General features: G+C 58.7%; 1 protein-coding gene across 2 annotated transcripts; it reads right to left on the bottom strand.

The window, feature by feature from the left end:
* Positions 1–488: 488 nt before the first annotated feature.
* Positions 489–10,589, bottom strand: SERINC2 (serine incorporator 2). 2 transcript variants are annotated; one of them, XM_075522414.1, is made up of 10 exons: positions 10,439–10,589; positions 4,333–4,494; positions 3,575–3,762; positions 3,392–3,471; positions 3,079–3,216; positions 2,786–2,955; positions 2,595–2,685; positions 2,327–2,462; positions 1,780–1,992; positions 489–1,282 (listed from the first exon to the last, which is right to left on the bottom strand). In XM_075522414.1, the coding sequence occupies exons 1-10, from the start codon at positions 10,475–10,477 to the stop codon at positions 1,144–1,146; spliced, it is 1,356 nt and encodes a 451-aa protein (XP_075378529.1). In that variant the 5' UTR covers positions 10,478–10,589; the 3' UTR covers positions 489–1,143. The 2 variants fall into 2 exon arrangements, with proteins under 2 accessions (XP_075378529.1, XP_075378530.1); XM_075522415.1 differs by having other exon boundaries at positions 3,109–3,216.
* Positions 10,590–20,279: the final 9,690 nt, after the last annotated feature.

Here is a 20,279-nt window from a genome sequence, read left to right as displayed (position 1 = left end):
GGCTGGGGTGGGCGCCGGGCACCTCTCGCCGCCCACGGCTGCTGCAGGGCGGGGACCCCCGGCCGCAGCGCGCACCCCGGCAGGGGACCCCCCAGCACGCGATGCACCCCATCCCAGCATGCTGCGTACCCCGCTGCGCTGCTCACCCCGTCCCCGGGTGCCCCTGGGCACGGCGCGCTCCCCTATGCGGTGTGCACCCCCCCGCGCCGTGCCTCCCGTGCTGTGCACCCCGCTTTGCTTCCCACCACTGCCCACCCTGCAGGCCATGTGCCCCCCCCGCCAGCAGCGACTCTTCAGGTGCCACAGGCTGGCAGCGGGGTCCAGGGCTCCAAGCCACCACGCCCCAAAGCGATGCCACCCCTGCCCGCACCCACGGGGCAGCCGGCTGTGCCCTCACCCCGGCGTTAGGGCTGATTAATACATCCCCCCTTCCTCCACCTCCCGCGCACACGCCAGCAAAGACCCCAGAAGGACAAATCTGCCAGGTTTTACTCCAAACGAGACTTTATTAACGTGGCAAGGCGGTGGGGCCAGGCCAGCACAGCCCAGAGGAAACCCGACCCGCTCCAGCGAGGACCAGGGACCCGTCCTGCCATGGGGACCGCTGGGCCGCAGGGGCCTCGAGGAGCTGGAGCCACCACTGAGGCTGGGGGGATGCAGTGGGATGTTTGCCTCCAGCCACAGATCCCCAGGATTCACTTTTTCCAGGCTGTTTGGGAAGGCAACACGGGCCAGAGCCCAGGTCCCGATACACGGCTGGTCCCCAGCGCCCCTCCAAAAGGCACCGCAGTCCCGGGGCACCAAGCGAGACAACAGCAGCTGGTGAAAACCAAACTCTCCCAAGGCAAGGCGGTGGTCTCCGCTAGAAGAAGAGGGTCTGGAGGCACCGCCAAAGGCACTAGACAAACACGGAGATGGTAAGAGCTTTAAAAACATCCTCATGTCTTTCTCAGCCCTCGCTGATTTTCCCTGCTTGGCACTTCATCCCTTTCCAATTAAAACAGAAGACCTGCAAGAAGGCACAACCCAGCATAGCTGCTCCGGCATGCAGAACCGAGGCTAAGACAGAGCTGGGGCTGTCTCCGGCCTCGAGGGACAAGGCCAGGATGGCTCCGACCCGGCAGCAGGATGCCCAGGGCCACCTTAGCTGAAGTCCCGGTCTGGCAGCACCAGCGGAGCCACCAACGTCCAGAGGTAGAGCAGAAGCCCGGCCCAGCTGGAGCAGATCTTCACCCACACGGCCGTCCAGGGGCTCGTCAGCACCTGCAAGCTCTCGTCCGGCCTGAAATAGCAAACAAGCAGGCGGCACCCATCACTGTGCTGCGCCGGCGGGGTGGCATCCCCCTGCGCGCTCCGAGCACGGTGGGCAGCAGCCACGCTGGGGAGGGATGGGGGCTGTGAGCGCTGAGCCATGGGTGCAATGCAAAGAGCCTGGAGGAGAGAGCGGAGGAGCCCCATGCCTGCAGCCACACAGCTCCCCACAGCTCGCCCAGGGGATGCTACCACGGTGCTTCAGCCTACAGCACCCCAGGGGCTGGGTCCCTGCTCCCCCCACATCCCAAGGGATCCCCGGCTGCAGCGGAGGATGCTGCAGCGGGGAGCTGGCAGCCCTGTGCTACCTAAAAATAATCAGCGCTGGTTCGGGGCACGTTAAGCGGGCTTGCACACGGACGCATCTGAGCAAACAGCTGTGCCCGGCGCAAGAGCAGGGAGGACGCCAGGAGAAGGGGACGCAGAGGAAGGGGGACAGTCCCGGGTCCCCGCGGGAGCTCTGCCCACCTGTACCAGTTGGTGAGCGTCATCATGATGTAGAGAGCAGCGAGGAGGAGGCAGAGGTGGAAGAAGGTGTAGTTGTAGGACACGCCGTCCTGCTCGTTGTCGTAGGCGCGGTGCAGCCCGCCCTCCACAGCCGCCGCCTCGCTGCCAGCGCTGCCCGCGCTCTCCTCCGTCAGCATCAGCTTGTTGACCTGCGGGTGGTCCGAGGAGCGGACGCTGCGGGCAGAGGGACGGCAGGCTCAGGGCTGCCCGCCCACTGCCTCCTCGGCTGCCCCCCAGCCCGAGCTCAGCCCCCCCGGGATGGGCAGGGCAGTTTGGGGGATGCAGCTTGTGTGGAAACCCTAAAAGCTGTGACCACGACCCCGCAGAGCAGCCTGCCTGTGTCCCTGGGGACCAGGACAGCTTTGCAAGAGGCGCTCAGTGACAAAACCCCTGGACCAAGCTGCGACCCCCCTCCAGCATCACCCTTCCCTAAAGGGCACCCGGTGCCTCTCTGCTCTGGGCAGGCAGAGGGACGGTGCAGTCGCGGGGACACAAGCCAAGCCCTCACCTGATGAAGAGGGTGCAGAGGATGAAGATTATCAGCCCCACGATGCTCGGGGCGTCCCACCAGGTTGTCAGCGGCTGGGTGGCCGTCGCCGAGCCGGTGCTGTTCCTCACCAGCAGCGTGGGGTTACAGGCCTGGGCTGGGGGGGACACGCAGGGGGTTCGGCACCTTTCCGCAGCTCCCAGAGACCTGGGCGGGCAAAGCACCCACCCCCGCGTGTGGTCCCGCCCCATGCAACCCCCTCCTGAGCCTGAGGCCGCATCCTGCTTACTTGGTACGTTGGCCAGGGCGGACCAGGTGATGTAGATGGTGTAGAGGGTGATGAGGGACGCCTGCAGCAGCCCCGAGTGCGGCTGAGCATCCTGCAAACGCACCAGCGAGCGCTCAGGGCTGGCCCCGTGCCCCCCGGGTGGCCCTGCAGGGACACGGCCACTGGCCTCCCAGGTGCCCCCGCTGCCTCACCTGGATCTTGGGCAGGATGGACACGGCAGAGACAATGAGGCAGAGGATGAGGTTGATGCTGATGAGGACCTTGCCCTCCGTGCAACCCTCGGGCTTGGTGTAGTAGACGTAGAGCAGCACTATGGCCGCAATGGAGGTGGCGTAGAAGATGAAGGTGACGATGCAAAGGGCTGGGCGAGAAAGCAAAAAGGAGAGGCTGAAGCAGAGCCCCGAGTCCTCGCCAGCTCAGTGTCACCCACCCCCAGGATGAGCTTCCCTACCCCCAAACCCTCTGCGGCACCAGCCGTACCGACCTGCGTACCAGCCCTTGGCGTTGCTCTCGCCCGCGTTGCGCAGCCACAGCTGGCTCCAGGAGTGGGCGAAGTCGATGAGGAGGACGAGCTGGATGAGGATGAAGAGGAAGGAGCCGACCACACCAAAGTAAAACCAGACTTGAGGGGAAGAGAAAAAACAGTTAAAAGCAGGGATAACGGGAATTTGGCAATGGCAGCGGCACACGGCAGCGGGGATGCCCACGGCAGCGGGGATGCCGACTGCAGCCCCCGGTTCAATCCTGTGCTGAGGGTTAACCCAGAGATGCAGAGGAGAGCGGGGGCAGCTCCTCACCTGAGGTGAAGGCACCATCGGGGATGTAGAAGGCCCCCACCGTGATGCCCACCAGCACCAGGAACTTGAAGAACCAGAAGCTGCGGGAGGAGAGAGGAGGCATGGTCTGCAAGCGGGAACCCAGCGGGGAAGGGGGGTCTGGCCCTTCCGCACACCAGCATCCCCCCAGGGACGAACGCTTACCCGTTCTGCACGGCGGCTCGCGGGTCCTTGCTGCTGCGCACGCACACCATGATTGCAGCGAAAAGGAAGAAGAAGGCAGCCATGGCGAAGCCCATGCGGTACACGGCTTTGTGGCCCAGGAAGCTGCCGCAGTCGACGCGGGTCTGGACCCCCAGGACCGACCCGCTGCCTTCACAGAAGCCAGGGAGCTGCAAAGGCGACGGAAGGGTGAGCATCACCCCAGCACCCCACGCCCGCCACCAGCCCTGGTGCCACCAAAGATGGGCCATGACACCACGACTGTTCCAATGCCACCTGTAAAGCAAGCGGTTGGCCTGCCTGGGGACAGCGGTGGGGTGACATAGCTAAAGCCACCCTGCGGGTCAGCGGAAAGCTGGGATGAAATCAGGATTTCCCAAAAAGCCTGGCCCAGCCTTCCCATTAGCTCGGCTGGCAGACCTCAGCTCCCTGCATCTGAAGTACCACCTCCATGACTTGCAAGTCACTTGGCCAATTTAACCCCAAAATGGGATGTAGGAAACTTTCCTGGGAGACATCTGGGAAAACTAGATAATGCATGAAATGATCCCACTGCATTCTTCTCTTTGTGGAAAACCGGGGTTAATAACACCCTCTCCCAGTGAGATGCTCAGAAAAAAAGGGACAGAAGCAACATCATACCCCAAAAATTCACTTTCTGATTCAGCCTTACACACCCACCACAAACTAAACGTCTTCCCCGCAGCAATCAAGCCCAACGACCCCCCTGAGTTATTTACCTTGTGCAGCTCCTTCTCCACACCGGGAATTATCATGATGATGGACACGAGGGTGCCGAGGAAGAGGAAGAAGGTGAAGAGGAGGCGGGAGACGGTGGAGTTCTTGGCCGAGGGGCAACAGCCGCAGAGCAGGCACGGCGCGGAGCCGCAGAGACAGGACACCTGCAACGAGAGCATCCCCGTGTCAGAAATGGGCCCCAAAACATGTGCCCAGGTCGAACCGTAAGATCTGCCCGGGAATCCACATCCCCGTGCTGGGGGCTTTGCTTAGAGCATCTCACCAGCCAGCATCGCAACCCGCAGCGCGCGGGACCTCATGGAAACGGCCCCAAATCCCCCAAAAACGTTGCTGAAAACCAAAAGAGCCGTGGGAACAGGTTCACTGCAATAACCAACCAACTTGGAAAATTACACCAAGAGTCCTGGAGACACTCTCATCTTCTTTTTTGCTCCCCATCAATTATATGCAAAAAAAGGCTCCGGTCGAAACAAAGCACTGCCCTGCAGGAGCCTCCCTTCTTTACAAAAAAACAGAGTTTGCAAAATAATTTGAGGCTGCTTTTTCAATCTAATACAGGATGGGGAAAACACTGATATCAGCATCATGGGGGAACTAGCTTGTTCTGCCATCCTTCCCCCCACCCAAAGGCCACTTTACAGGTGGGGAAACCGAGGCACAGCATCCCTGGAAGTCCACGGTGGGTCCTGGCTTCCCAAATGCGGTATTGGCAGCGCTGCCGGGTGCATCCTCACTCCAGGGCCTCCCATTCCTGTGCCAGAGCTGGGTGCAGAGCGGGGAACCGGGGAAACCCCGGCTTAACAAAACCCAACCTTACTGCCTAGCAAAACATTGACGGGGGTTTCCTGCACAAGGATTGTGCAGAATAAGGCTTGCAGGGAGGAAAAGGAATTTTTTATTAAACTGTATTCTTAGACTTCCCTGGCTCCTGCAAGCCATCGCTAGAGGAGCGTTAGGGAAATGCCGTTTGCATCCCAGCAGTTGGGCTGGGCTGGGCTGGGCTGGGCTGACTTGAGTTGAGCTGAGCTTTACTGCTCTGGTTGAGTTGAGTTCAGTTTTGCTGCTCTGGTATACGCTGTTCTCACCAGCTTGTCCAACGATTTGGATACCTACCCACCTATTTAATACCTACAAGGTCTGGGAGCGCCCCAGTCATTTGCCTTAGAGGAAGGACAGCTGCGGGGTTTTGCATAACAGGTTTTAAAGTCCGCGATGGGCAGGAATGCAGGATACGGCCACAACCAGCCCTGACTGTGGCATCCCTCATCTGGATGGGGAACATTTTCAGCCTCTTAATCACCTGCGCCAGCCCCAGGATCTCCCAGCTCGCTGCCACATCCCGAAACCCCTCTTTTTTCCCAAAAGAGGGTGAAGTTGGAGAATAAATAGGGCATTTTCAGGCAAGAGAATGGAAGAAGCTTTTTGGGATGGCCTGTCACTGCTGGGTCCCTAATCCACTATGTCATGCGAGCAGAAGGCCCCATGTTAAATATTTGGGGAAAAAATAGGGGAATAAGACGTCTCTCGGGCTGCACTGAAGCTGCTGCGCTCTCGGGAATTACGGGGGTTGGTTGGGGAAGTAAAACCAACATCTCACATCCAGGCAAAGCAGGTGGCGATGCCCTCCTGGCCGCTGAACCAGGAGCCAGCGTTGACCCTGCATAAACAGATGGGCTAAAGTGCTAAATAAAACCTCAAAGGACCCAAAAACTAACTTAAAACTAAATTCCCAACTCTGCCCCACTCCCCACGGTGTGAGCGGGAACAGCGGGGCTCTCGGGACAGACAGCCCAAGCAGTGCAACAGCAAAATACACCCCAAGTCCTCTAAAATAGGGAAACTTCAGGCTATTTCCTTTTTTTTTTTTTTTTGATGCCTCACTGAAGCCATGGCAAGCCCACAGCCTCCCCCGGCCCACGCACCGGCCCAGGGAGCAAGGAGAAATCCCCAGGGAGGTGCTGGCAAGATTCCAGCTACAGGTATTGCCTAGAGACCAGCGGGAATTAAATATCGGGAGTTTGTTTAAAATACTACTGCTTCACTTTCCAAATATTTTTCTCTAGCTGAAACATACTCCCAAATCCACTTACTCCAAAATTTACAGCATTGGGCGTTTTTAGCTCCTGTATCAAAGCCAGCTTCTTCCTAGGAAACCCTGTGACCATCTCTGGTCCTCAGCAAACTACTTTCCCTCTATTTACAAGCTAACTTCATTGATTTATTTTGCTTTCGATACTTCATTTCTTCCCTTTGAACAGCTCTTCCCCTCCTGCACTTGAGACACATCAGCCAGCCAGATGCACTTGTAAGCACAAGAAGAGTCCAGCTCTCTCCTAGTATTAAGGGATGCGCATGTGTTGTGTGTTTAGTATGGCTATGTACTTCCTAATTATGCCCAGCAATCAATATTAATTAAATATCACTCAGTATCAACTCAAATACACATTTCTCATTGCTAAAATTAGTGTAAAAAACAGACGTGGCAGAAAAGAAAGCCAGATGTTGAGCTGCTGGGTGAAAAGGCATAAAACCCACAGCTCCCTCATCAGGGATGCTCACGGGTGCTCATGAGTGGTCGCTTTGATGCCCCCAAATCACTAGAGGCGGCTTTGAATTTCTTTTTTAAACATAAGCACATCATTATTTAAGAAAAATCACCTCCTTCCTGATTTATTCCTGTTTACCCACATCCCAGTCCCACGTCCCAGCCCCACCAGAGGCTGTGCGGAGCTGAGGGTGCCCACAGGAGCTGGGGCTGACGAGAGGAGCCCCCGCATCCCGCCGGGACCCTCATCCCGCCTCTCCAGGAGCTACTCAAGAGACATCACTTTCTGTTTTCAACTTGAAAGCACGAAAAAACGGCCTTCAATTAGAGACTGCTTCCTTTCAGGCTCGTTAAATGCACCACTTGCACACGAATGCATGTAAAATGGGCCAGCGTTACTGTATTTCCCCTTCACATCAAATAAAAATAGAGAACAACAACAAAAATCCCTTTCAATGCAGAATTACTGCATTATTTGACCTGACCTAGCACAGCACCTTAGTGCACCCTTAACTTTAAGCACATCAATACCTCCAGCTCCTCTCCTTTCAGTGCCAAGTGAAACAAAAAGCACCAGTCCCAAAATCACTAAACTGGTCTGGAAAGGTGAGGTTTGTTGTTGTTTAGGAGGTTGTTGGATTTGGGGGTTCAGCCCCACGTCCAAGCATCAGCGAAGACTCGCAGGAGGCACAGCCTGGGGTACGACGTTTTCCCCGGGGTCGGTGGGGGTGAAGGGGTGTCCGCGGGGCCACGATGGAGCCGGGCTGAAGGGAAACCCTTGCTCCACGTGCAGCCTCCAAACCTTGCGGCTGACCGCTGGGAAAGCTGCAGGTGGACGAGCTGGTTTCTAGTACGAGGTTTTCAGGAGCCCGCAGCATCCCTGGAGCCTGCTGCAGGTTTGTTTTCAAGGACAACTCTTACCCGGCCAAGTTCCATGGCTGTATTTCAGGTTTTACAGCCTCTTGCGACCACGGGAAGGCAACCGCCGAGGTAACGGGGCACGGCAGCCCTGTCCCGCTGACCCGCTTTGTGCAGCAGTAACGCGAGAGTCCCGTGTCACCAGGAGCCTTTTTTTCACGGCTCCTGGTGCCCTTCTTGGGCATCCCCCTCTAAGCACCTTTGCAAAGGAAGCAGATCCCTTGGGCCATGTGCTAACCCGACCTGCTGCCCGGGCACCTCTTGAATTCAGTCTTTTTCTTTAAAAAGCAAATGGGTTCAGAGCAAGGAAAATCCTCCCACGTTGAGGCAGTGCTGGACGCGCTCTGATACACCTCCTTTCAAAGACTTTCAAAGACGCCCCAAGCATGAACGTGGCCAACGGCCAAACAGCAGGATGGAAAAAGCCAACCGAGGGAAGTGGCTGCAGCATGAGAGTGGTGGATTAATGAGGAAGCATCGGTTTTCAGCCGCTGCAGATGAAATATTAATTTCTCCAGTTCCGCTATCGACTTCCTCATTAAATCCAGCTCACCTCCAGCACGACTCGCACGTAAGGGCTGCTGTGCCTCCCCTGCCTGGTGACGGGGAGAGCGCAGCCAGAGCCGGACAAGCACCGTCCACCCAGTCCAAGACAGGGAAATGCAATACCACGAACCCAACACCACCAGCCCAACACCACATCTTCTGCAAGCTGCCCTCGCCCCAGCAAACCCAGGGCTGCAGAGACTGAGTCAACCAAAAGCAATGCCGAGCAACCAGTCTTTATCTCCTGTTAAATTTGTGACCCAGCAGGTTAATCAGTACCAAACCCACAGGGTCGGGCACAGGCTTGGGAGGCTGGTGGCTCTCAGGTCTGGCAGGTGGCTTTGTGCTGGCACAACGAGGCTGACAGTCCCCACAAGGGGCCCAAACCATGCCAGAGGGCTGCACGTGTCCCCAGGGTTTGCTTTGGCTTGGGCAGGCTCCTGCTGGCAAACACCAACCCTGTCCCCCAAGGGAGGCAGCTCGGGACGACCGCAGTGCTCGTGGCAGCTGTGGGCAGAGTCTGGCAAATCGCTGGAGGCAGAGAAAGGGAAATTCTTCTTGCCTGGTACAAAGTTTCACTCGGGAACAGCTTGTAGAGTTTTAATGGGACAGTGCTGAAGAGATGGCTTGGCAATCCAACACTGCTTTGAGACAAACGATGCAGGCTGACCAGAAGGAGTTAGTTCAGATGTGCTTATTAAAAATTAAAAAAAATACAAAGATTGGGAGTTTTGTTTGGTTTTGGGGGTGGGGTTTTTTCCCCTGTTGTGGTTTTTCAGTTCAGAATTGAGCTAAAACACCCCTTTAGTCAACCAGCTCCACTGGAAGGAATAGGAGAACTAAACCTATACAGCAACTCCACCCCCTTACCACAGCCTGGGCCAGAATAGTTTTTTGGGGGAAAAAAATCCAGAATTAGGCCAGAAACCTTCCAGCCCTGCTCTGGAGTAACTCCCAGCTTTTCCGATACCTGCCCATAAGGAAAAATATCGGACATGTGTTACAGACTGAGGCCTTGCAGACCGTCCTCCGTCCGATCTTATGTTTCAAAAGCTCCCATCCGCTGTTCGTTAAACCTCCAAAACTTTGAGGTCAAGTTGCAAAACCGGCCCCGTTTCCAGGCTGGCAGCTCCCGGGTTGGTTTCGCCGCCCTGCCTTGGCCCCGCGCCCGCAGGTGAGGCAATGCCAGGAAAGGCAGCGCCGGCCATGGGCAGCTGCCTGCGTCACTGGGCACGGCACCCTGAAGCACGCACCCTGCGTCACCAGGTACGGCACCCCCGAACCACGCACCCTGCACCCGCCCTGGGCCATGCCACCCCACGCAGAGCCCCCCCGTTCGCAGACCTGCAGCCCCCATCCTGGCTCCTTCTCTTACTCCATCCCCAGCCCCTCGCTTTGGGGCCCGGCAGTGAGAACCAGGCAGGACCCCCGGCCCTTCAGCATCGCATGGGTGCTGCGGGGTGTCAGCCCTTGCTTCCCCCAGGCGCAGCGGGACCGGACCCCCCCCCAGCCCCAGGGCTACTCCCATCCCCAGGTGCACTGGGGTGCACAACCCCAGGGGCCCTCAAACTCCAGGCTCCCCCCGACCATGACGTTCATGAGCCCCAGAGTTCCCTGGAGTGAACCTGCCGGGTCTCCCCCGGACACCCCCGGGTGCAGTGGGATGCCCTGCTCCAGGTATCCCCTGCATCCCCCCCGGCACAGAGGGGTGCATCCCCCTCGGGGGTACCCTGCATCCCCCCCGGCACAGAGGGGTGCCTGCCTTGGAACCCCCCGCGTCTCCTCCGCCGCCCTCGGCTGCCGAGGGCCCGGGTCTCCCCTGGGCCCCCCCGAGCGTACCGGGGCGCATCCCCGGGGTTCTCCCCCAGACCTCCCCGAGACCCTCCCGTGAGTACCGGGACGCACCCCCTGCGTGCCCCGCAGACCTCCCCGGGCCTCCCCCGGACCCTCCTCCGGACCCCCAGCAGCACCACCCGGCCCTCGCCCCGGGCCGCGCCCGCCGCTGCGGCGCTCGGCGCGGCCGCAGCCCCGCTCCCCTCCCGCTCCCCTCCCGGCGCCCCGGCCGGGCGGGCACTCACGCAGCTGAGCAGGGAGCAGACGCCGAGACAGGCCCCCATGGTGCGGCCGCGGCTGCCGCCGGCTCCCCGCTCCCCGCTCCCCGCCGCCGCCGCCGCGTTGGCTCCGCCCGGGCCGGCCCCGGGGCGCCCAGCTCGGGGCGCGTCGCTCCCGCCGCGCCTCCTCCGGGGCGGCCCCTGCGGCGGCGGGCGGGGCCCTCCGGGCCGCAGGGGAGCCCCTCCGTGTCCCCCCGAGCCCCTCGGGCCGGCGAAGCGGCAGCCCCGGACCGTCCTTCGCCGTTTACCGCCGAGGGGACCCCGCCGGCACCGTGAGCCCGGTCCGGAGCGGGGGCTCTGGGGTGCCCCCGGGGCTGGGGAGGAGGCCCAGGCCCGCACTGCCGGGGCTCTCCCTCCCCTCGAAGCAGCCCGCGGGAAGGGGGCGGCTCCGGGTCCCCAGGGGTATTTTGAGTGTGTTCGCTGTGAGCGGGGCCCCCTTGGACAGGCCAGGTCGGGCACCCACCGCCGCCTGTCCCCAGAGCAGCTGACGGTGCTGCGGGGAGCCGGGGGTCACCTGGCACCCAGCCCCAGGAGAGAAATTAATGAAGCCCTGTGATTTTTCACAGTTGAATGCTGCTTGTGCAGCCAGGTGTGGCCTTGCCGAGAGCTGCCGAGGGGAGACATGGGGTCAGTGACTGCGCTTGAGGCCCAGGAACAGCAGGGTGCTGGACTGCTCCTGGCCATCAAGTCCTACAAGTCCAGCACATCCACCAGCTCCAGCACACCCACCATCTCAGAATCACAGAATCACAGAATGGTTGAGGCTGGCAGGGACCTCTGGAGATCCGCTGGTCCAACCCCCCTGCTCAAGCAGGGCCACCCAGAGCCAGTTGCCCAGGACCGTGTCCAGATGGCATTTGAATATCTCCAAGGATGGAGACTCCACAACCTCCCTGGGCAACGTGTGCCAGTGCTCAGTCTCCCTCACAGTAAAAAAAAAGTGTTTCCTGATGTTCAGAGGGACCCTCCTGTGTGTCAGTTTGTGCCCATGGCAGCTGGTCCTGCCACTGGGCACCACTGAAAAGAGCCTGGCTCCGTCCTCTTTGAACCTCCCTTCAGGTATTTATACACATTGATGAGATCCCCCTGAGCCTTCTCTGCTCCAGGCTGAACAGTCCCAGGTCTCTCAGCGTTTCCTCATACGTGAGATGCTCCAGTCCCTTAATCACCTTAGTGATTAAGTACGTCCACGTCTCCTTCATACTGGGGAGCCCAGAACTGGACACAGCACTCCACGTGTGGCCTCACCAGTGCTGATCACTGGATCACCTCCATCGACCTGCTGGCAATGCTTTGGCTAACGCAGCCAAGGACACCATTCGCATTCTTTGCAGCAAGGGCGTGTTGCTGCCTCATGTTCAACCTGCTGACCACCAGGACCCCCAGCTCTTTTTCTGCAGAGCTGCTTTCCAGCTGGGCAGCCCCCAGCATGTGCTGGTGCCTGGGATTGTTCTTCCCCAGGTGCAAGACTTTGCCCTCCCCCTTGCTGAACTTCATGAGGTTCCTGTCAGCCCATTTCTCCAGCCTGATGAGGTCCCTCTGGATGGCAGCATGACCCACTGCTATATCAGCCACCCTTCCCAGTTTGATGTCATCTGCAAACTTGCTGAGCTTACACTGCCCCATACAGAACGTTAATGAAGATGTTAAACAGGACTGGACCCAGTACAGACCCCTGGGGTACACCACTAGTGACTGGCCTTCAGCTAGACCTTGTGCCACTCATCACCACCCCTGGGCCCGGCCGTTCAGCCAGTTTTCAGCCCACCTCACTGCCTGCTCATCCATCGGCATCAACAGCTTCTCTATGAGGATCTTATGGGAGACAGTGTCAAAGGCCTTCCTGAAGTCCAGGTAGACAATACCCACTGCTCTCCCCTCGGTTACCAAGCCAGTCTTTTCATTGTAGAAGTTTATCAAGTTGGTCAAGCATGGCTTCCCCTTAGTGAAGCCATGCTGACTTCTCATCCTTAATGTGCCTGGAAATCATTTCCAGGATTAGCTGCTCCATCACCTTCGCAGGGATCAAGGTGAGGCTGACGGGCCCGTAGTTCCCTGGGTCCTCCTTGCCCTTCTTGAAGACAGGAGTGACAGTTGCTTTCCTCCAGCCTTCGGGCTCTTCTCCCAGTCGCCATGATCAATCAAAGGTTGTCGAGAGTGGCCTCGCAATGACATCAGCCACCTCCCTCAGCACTCGTGGGTGCATCCCAGCAGGGCCCATGGACTTAGGTACGTCCAGTTTGCTTAAGTATCCCCTGACCTGATCATCTTCCACCAAGGGTGTGTCTTCCTTGCTCCAGCCTTTCCCCATGGTCCCTGGGACCTGGGATTCCTGAAGATTGGTCTTGCAAGTAAAGAGGCAAAGATGGCATTCAGTTCCTCAGCCTTTCCCATGTCCTGTGGCACCAGGTCTCCCATCTTGTGGAGCAATGGACACCTATTTTCCCTAGTCTTCCTTTTGTCGCCTACAGCAGCCCTTCTTGCTGGCTTTGACGACACACCCACCAGCTCCAGCAGACCCACCAGCTCCAGCAGACCCACCAGCTCCAGCACACCTACCAGCCTGAACCCATTCCCCCTGCGGGGCCAGAACCCGGGCGAGGGGGACCAAGGGGCAACTGCCCGCACGGAGCAGAGGGTGGGAGCCGGGGCCGGGCAGGCAGCGGGTTTCCCTGCTCTGCCTGTCTGGACGGAGTCTGGCGCGTCCGCTCGGAGCGGCGAGTGCTGCTCTGCTGCTGGCATGCGTGACTGAGGGGCTGAGATAAACTGGGATGTGCTAGCCCACTTCCAGAGCCTAAATTTAGACAGCAGGGAAATTATGCGAGTATGCGGCAGCAGGCAGGCTTTGTGGGGCACAGGGCTAGGGCAGATGGAGAGCCAACATGCCTCTTGTGTCCTTGAGGAAGAGGAGGGTGCCACGCTTCTTGCTCTAGAGGTAGAGCTCCAGGGTTTGGCCTCTGATCAGCAGTCGGCACAAATTAAAAAAAGCTTTTCTAAGCCTCCGTGGGGTCCCAAAAGCTGCCAGCTGGTTGCAGTCCTGCAGCAGGAGAGGTCAGCGCCCATAAATTGCTCGCTGATCTCAGCTGGTCTCAGGTTGCTTTTCCTTTCAGGAGCGGCTGGGGTGTGCGCTGGGGACCTGCCCAGCCTGGCTGCCTGTGGGCACGGGTCTGGCAGCGCCCGCGGGGCAGGCAGCGGCCTCGGGGATGCGATGGGCCAGCTGCAGACACAGCCCCCCGGGTGGGAGGTGGGGGCTCTGGCAGCTCCCATCTCTTCCCGGCTGGATATCGGAGCTCGGTGACACCCGCAGCAGGAGTGTCCTTCGGTCCCTGTCCTCCCAAGAAGGGCACATCGGCCCGAGGGGTATTTGTCCCCTTGGTCCTGCTGTCCCCCTGTGCCTTGCAGGGACGTGAGCCCGCTGGCACGGGGGAGCAGAAATCCCACCCGCTCCATGGACCCTGGAGGGACCAGTCCTCCCCACGCTGTCCCCTCGTCCCCTTTGAAGATGCCGCCAGATGGCAGTGCCGCTGTGGCCCCGCTGCCCACGGCTGCCGGACAGCGGGAGCGGAGGCTGGGCTCCCTCCCTGCCTGCTCCTGGGTGGCCAAGCAGGGCCCCGGCTGCCAGGAGGGAGAGGGGTCCCCACCCGTCTCGCAGGGGTGTCCCCACGCCTGGCTTTTGCTGGCGAGGCCACACCACCAGCACCCACAGCGTCAGCCCCTCGCCGTCCCCTTCTCGGGAGGTGGCTTGTCGGCAGCGAGAGCTGCCCTGGGCCAGAGCGGGACGCAGCGAGGCAGGCAGCAAGGCGGCAAGTGACAGCGCTGTGACAGTCCCCGTGCACCAAAGGACACGCTGGTTTTACATCCCCCTGCACACGGGGAAGATGAGGAATGGGAGATGAGGCATGCTGCCAGAGGCCAGGGACGTGTGGCTGCCTACAGCCCCCCCTGCAACAGAAGCCCCCAGCCCGTGTCCCCCTGCTCGGCAGGGCTGGGAGCACCCTTGCCCACGTACCCCTAATAAAACACCTTTTTTCTGCTCTGCCTCCCCCTCTGCTCTTTCTCCTGCATCGCTCAGCATCCCCGAGGCACGAGGGGACATCTTCTTTCCCTTCCCCCCGGTGCCTGATTCATTAGGGGTCAGGGAACCATTTTCTGCCCACCACAGGGGTGTCACAGGGCTGGGGGTGGCACCAGACCAGCGGCGAGCAGGGCCAAGCGCAGCTTGCCAGGGATGCCCTCCCGCCCAGGGACCTGGGGGGAAAACAAATGATCTCATGTGACTGTATCTGGGACAATACCAGCTTAGCCGTGGGCGCAGCCAGAAGGGTTCCTGCTGAGCCCGAGCGATGCTATTCACGGATAAACCTACATTACAGTAATTAATAATAATTAATAACCAACTCTGTATTTGGAAAACCAGCTAAACCCATCAAGCACCTTTCCTCCAGAGCATCGTCTAGTGCAGGCAAATGCAGGCATGGCGCAAGATGCATTTTGGGGGTGATGATTTTGGGTTTGACAAACCCCTGCTCCACAGGGTTGTCCCACCTCCGGCGCGCTGGGGACTGGCCCCGCTCCCAGGACCCTTCCCCTCGGCCACCAGCTGCCAGCAAGCCCATCACAGCCTTGTGTTTTGGGTGCTTTGAGGAACTGCTCCAAGATCTCAGGGTGCTTGCTCATGCATGCTGGGAGGCGTGGGGGGTCCCCCTGCCCTTCCTCTGCTGCAAGGGAGGCCAGGCAAGGAGGCCAGCAATGAAGCTACCCCTGTTTACGGCCAGCAGTATGTTTTCTCAGCTGTGCTGCCTCTCTTGGGGTTTCCAGCCCCCAGACGAGAAGAGGGACAGGCACAAAGCCAGTCTGGGATGGGAAGGACAAATGCAGAAGTCCTGATATTGAAGCATCTCCCTCCCCCCTTGTCTAAGGATGCCTTTGAGCCGGGGAATTAGTTTTCCACTAAGCTCTTCTGTAATAAACAGAGACACAGGAGGACTAGCAATGGGTGATTGCTTGGCCTTTAATTACGGACAGAGGCAGGGTGTTCAGGGTCACGGGAGCTGGGATTCAAACCCAGTGGAAATGAAGGGCATGATTTTCAGGAGAACCACTGCAGGCACCTGCAGAACCTTCTGTGCTTGAGCTCCTATTTGTCCCTTTTGTTGACCAGGACCCTCCCGTCCTGCAACACCACAGGCTTAGCAGCCGAATACATCTCAAATGCATCAGCCCTTGAGACCAGCCCAACAGAGGAGCTTGATGGAGACCAAGAAAACCCTCTGATTCGAGTGATGGGCATCCCACCTGCTGGCATTCCTTCTGGGAAACCCACTGAGCATCGGGATTTGCATTTGGGATCCTCTTTGAGGACCTTTTACCAGTCTGAGATGTCTCAAAGGCCAGTGGGGCAATACGGAGCTGACATGGCTGGTGGTTTCCGTAATGGGCCATCACCAAAACTATCGCTTGTCATCCCACAGGCTGGGGTCTTCTCCCCAAAGCCTCTCCCAGCCAGAAGAGCGAAGGGCTGTGAGGCCACGAAATGCTGGCCACCCTCCGTCCTTGAAGCTTGATTTAGCCTGGGCTTGCAGACACAGCGACTGGCTGGAAAAGCTTCGGCATTGCCCTGCTGAGTTTGGACAGACGCTGTTTGTCTTTCTCGTGGCGGTGGCCAGATGCCTGGCCGGTGATGGATGGGAGTGTCGCGCAGGAGTTTCTGCGCTGTCACAACTGCTGGGTCTCTCATGGGGTGGAAAATCTGGGGAGGAGGTGACTCCACCGTGAGCTGAATGTCGTCCCCAAGGTACTAGATCTGAGTCAACAAAGATGGTGGGGTAGGGAGGTTGGGGGAGACCTTGATCTGAAGGTGTCCTTGGTCCACCTGGCAGGAGGACTTGGTTCTTCTTTCATTCCCAGCCATCAGCCTCCACGCCGCTGGGTGCTTCTGCTTTGCCACTCGCCCCAGCTCTGGGTTTGAGCCCCCCAGTTTGCTTTCCCAACACCCAAAGGCTCCAGCCTTCCTCCAAACTCCAGCACGAGCCTCCCCAAGCCCCTCACCTGGGTTTCCCAACATCCCCTGGGTGACAGGGTGTCCCCAGGGCCACCTGGGCCTCCCAGCCAGGGCAACGCCGGGGGGATTGCAAATTCGGGATGCCCGTGGAAAGCTGCGTATGGCGCAGGCGGTTTTTGAGCCTGTTCATTTTCAGCCTTAACGATTCTTCCTTTCGGAGAAATGGTTAATGAGCCATGGGGATCCAATTATATTTCTCCAGTCAGCCTTTCACCTCGTTCCTTGCCGTTTAAAACCAAAAAAAAGAAAAAAAAAAAAAAGGAAAAAAAACCCACAAGCACTGGTGTGGAGACAATTAGATCAGTGTCTCCTTAATGAGTTCATGGCTCCGGCAGAAATATCTGTCTTTCACAGGAGAGGCAGAAACCAAGCTGCACCCATGGGCGAGCGTGCCATGGGGCGGGAGCCGCGGCCCCCCCTTTGCAGACTCTTCGCAGGGTGCAGGTGAGCCCACAGGATGCCTCATCAGGGTTCGGGTTTGCTCTCTGCACCGGGTGTTTCGCAGAATACCCACGTGGGTCCCTGGAGCCGCCTGGCTTTTTTTATTAAGCACAGCAGCGAGCTGGGGTTTTACACCATGTTTCTGTAGGATCAGGGATGCTAATAAAGTCCAGATGCTCTCCTCTCCAGCAAAAAATATTCCCGACTTGGGTGGAAGGACCCCAGGAAACCCCGGGGTGGGAGAGGAAGGGGGCCACCAAGGCGGGGAGAAGCGGCGAGATGGGAGCATCAAAGCAGCGGTGACGCTCACCTGGATGGGGATGAGACACCACAGGGTGGAAGATGCCACCGGCGAGGACCTTGTTGTCCCCTCCGGCGCTGGCAGACCCCGCACCCTGGCCGAGGCTGCGGCAGTGCTGCCGAGCCCCACGTGGCCCCGCCGAGCAGATTTTGCTTAGCTGCCTGGGCTATATTTAGCTGCCTGTAAAAGGGGTTAGCGAGCAGCGCTGGAGCCAGTGGCACAGCTAAGAATGTCAACGTAAGAGCAGCCAGGGATAAAAAAAGCCCAACCCAGGCGCTGGGAGCTTTGCACAAATCCCTCTCGCTGCTGGAGGTGGAGGCAGGCAGGCAGGGCTGCGGGCAGCACCCGCATCCCCCCTGGCTGCTAGCACCGGCTGATGGCTACTCGCTGCCCACCCGGCTGGCGATTTGCCTGCGGTGATTTGGGGCTGATTTAGCTGGTTTGCAGCATCCCGGCATTCAGGCGGACAGTGAGGGTCTGCCGCGGGAGAAGAGGGCCTGGAATCTACTGGGTTTGGTTAAATCCCAGGGCTTTTGGGGCAGGGACCCCCCTCTGTGGGCAGGGGACAGTGGCGGGCAGGAGGGACGGGCTGCTCCCCCAAGCCGGGAGGTGTTTGTGAGGCTCCCTGCATCCCCATCCAGGCATCTGGAAGTTACTGGAGCATGAACAATAGATTTGAGCAGGTTTTTTTTACCCCTTTTTGGGATGCTTCCTTTATGCTCAGTTAACTCGAACACACCTTTCTTCCAAAGGCTCGCCTTGCCGCCCCGATCTGGTCTCTTAAAGCAACAACTGGGCAAATCCCACCACGACCCAGCTCTTCCCAGACCCTCCTGCGTTGCTCTGAGCTCTTCTGCGCTGCCCTGACCTTGCCTGGGCGACCTCCTGCCTGTGCAAACCAGGCTGCTGCCCACAAACATCAGATTTAAGCCAATACAGGAGTCAATACATAGGAAAGGTGGTTTCCAGAACTGTGGCTAATTTGCCCCAGAAATAATTTGCATGTTCTGCTTGTCCATTGGGGCAGGTGAAATATTCATTTCGATGACTGGGCCCCGGGAGAGACACTTAGAGTCATTTGATGGGGACCTCCCCATGGAGGGACTGCAGCTCCCGTGATGAACTGGCAGCAGGATGAGCCCCAAGCTGCATGATCCACCATGCCTTTGGGTCAGGAAAGAGCTTCTGCTGAAAAAAAAAAAAGGACATCATTATTTTGGTTGAATTTTCCCATTCTGCTGGGAGCGGCAAAGTTGCAGATGAGTTGCAAAGACCTGTGCAACTCATTGCAGGTATTCAAGCTGCCTTGACCTACAGAAATACGAAAAGCGGCTCATGTGCTGTTCCCCATCATGGAAGGGATGCACTGGGCTGTGCATGCACCCGAGGGCTGCTTGATTGCATGGCGCAGGGCGGGGAAGATCTCCACCACCTCCATCACGTCGTGCCCGGGGGGAGATGGTGCTGCATAATCGATGTGCCCTGCGGAGGACGGTGCAACAAGCTCAGATCCAGCTGGCTGAGTACCCGGAGCAAAGAGGACGCCCGGGAAGGGCACTGCTCTCTGCCGTGACCTTAACGCCTCCTCTTGAGGCAGTACGGAGATGTCCAGACTTTCGTCTCAGCATGATGCTCCACCCTGTCTGGTGACAACTTGCCTCCCTGGGAGGCGTTTGCTGGCATTTTCCCTCTTGTTTTCAATCCTCCAGGCAATGAGATGCTCTCGCTGCCTTTGGCCTCCGAGATCTCACGGGCAAGATGGTTTTTCCCAAGGGCTCAGCACGTTTTCTGTAGATCCATCCCGCAGGAGCCACGTCCAACGCTCCGGGGCTGGTACCCCCCATGCAGGGATGGCCCCAAGGCCATGTCCTGCCCAGGCTCATGGAAAGTCCCTGTCCCCAGCCAGGGAACAACCTGCAGGTCCCCAAACCCTGTGACCCGTGTCCTGAAATAGCACCTTAACGGAGGGACTGACGCAGCCCAGGGGCGAGCTCAGCTCAGGAGTAACCTTTCCTCCACGTCACCTACGTACCCAGCAAGAAATCAGGGTCTTAACTGGGCTGGAAATTAGGAAGATACATCTGAAAGAGGAACAGCAAAGTGCTGCTCTCCCTCAGAGGTGACTTTTAGCCCAGATCAGAGCCCGCAGCGCTGGGTAGGTGAGTGGAAAACCACCCTGCTCCTCCCCTGCCTGCAGCCCTGGGCGGGGGGACGCTGCCTCCATCCCTGGGGGCTGCCCCAGCCCTACGAGGGTCGGTGGCTTTTAATGGCCTTTGTGCGCAAGGGGGGATAAAGCAGCTTGGCAGCAGCAGGGCAAGGAGAATAGACTCTCCTGAGCCCTTTTCCTCCCTATTCCGGACCCTTTTATTTAGGAAAAAATGGGATTTAAAGCAGGTGGCAGAGCAGGGAGCGGTCTGACCCCGACCTCGCTGGCTTCACCTCCCTGATGGATAAAGCAGGGGCTCTCCCGATGCTTGGGAGGGCACGGCCAGTATATTTTAGATCCCCCATCAGCAGGGATGCTCACCCTGCTGGGAAGTGGATCCCAACTTCTGCAAAGCCTGAGAGCAGGCGCTGAAAGAGCAGAGGAAGAGCAGAGCAACCTCTGCTCCCGTGTCGGTACAGCGCCGTGCACAGCGGCACAGCCCGGTACGAACACCGAGCAGGTGCTGCCTGATAAGGGAATAAGTTTTCCTTTCCCAGCTGCCGTGCCAATGTGCTTTTGTATTGCTGGGGCTTGCACCCAAGAGTTTTGTGAGCTTCAGCTGGGAGTTTGGGCTCTTGATGCTCACCATGTCCTGGATGCTGGCAGGTTCGGAGAGGTTATTCGGTGCCAACGGTGCCATTCGGCCGAACACGGAGGGACTGACACCCTGCTTGTGTGCCTCAGTTTACCCAGCTTCCCCAGCCCAGCCATCCCCAAAGGATCACACTGGCAGAGGGAAGCGTTCAGCCTAGGTGGAAATGGGGACCATGCCGTAGCTGTCCCCCAGCTCTCCCCAGGC

This window comes from Mycteria americana, chromosome 21 (assembly GCF_035582795.1).
Source record: "Mycteria americana isolate JAX WOST 10 ecotype Jacksonville Zoo and Gardens chromosome 21, USCA_MyAme_1.0, whole genome shotgun sequence".
Taxonomy (NCBI): Eukaryota; Metazoa; Chordata; class Aves; order Ciconiiformes; family Ciconiidae; genus Mycteria; species Mycteria americana.
This window is presented reverse-complemented; position numbering and strand designations above follow the sequence as displayed.

Bases quoted from the DNA above. Each gene is read 5' to 3' on its own strand.
- SERINC2 (XM_075522414.1), bottom strand. From the start codon at position 10,477: ATGGGGGCCTGTCTCGGCGTCTGCTCCCTGCTCAGCTGC. The intron at 4,495-10,438 runs GTGAGTGCCCGC...CTCTCGTTGCAG, and splicing joins TCTGCTCCCTGCTCAGCTGC to GTGTCCTGTCTCTGCGGCTC. The intron at 2,686-2,785 runs GTGAGGCAGCGG...GTGCGTTTGCAG, and splicing joins CCATCCTGCCCAAGATCCAG to GATGCTCAGCCGCACTCGGG.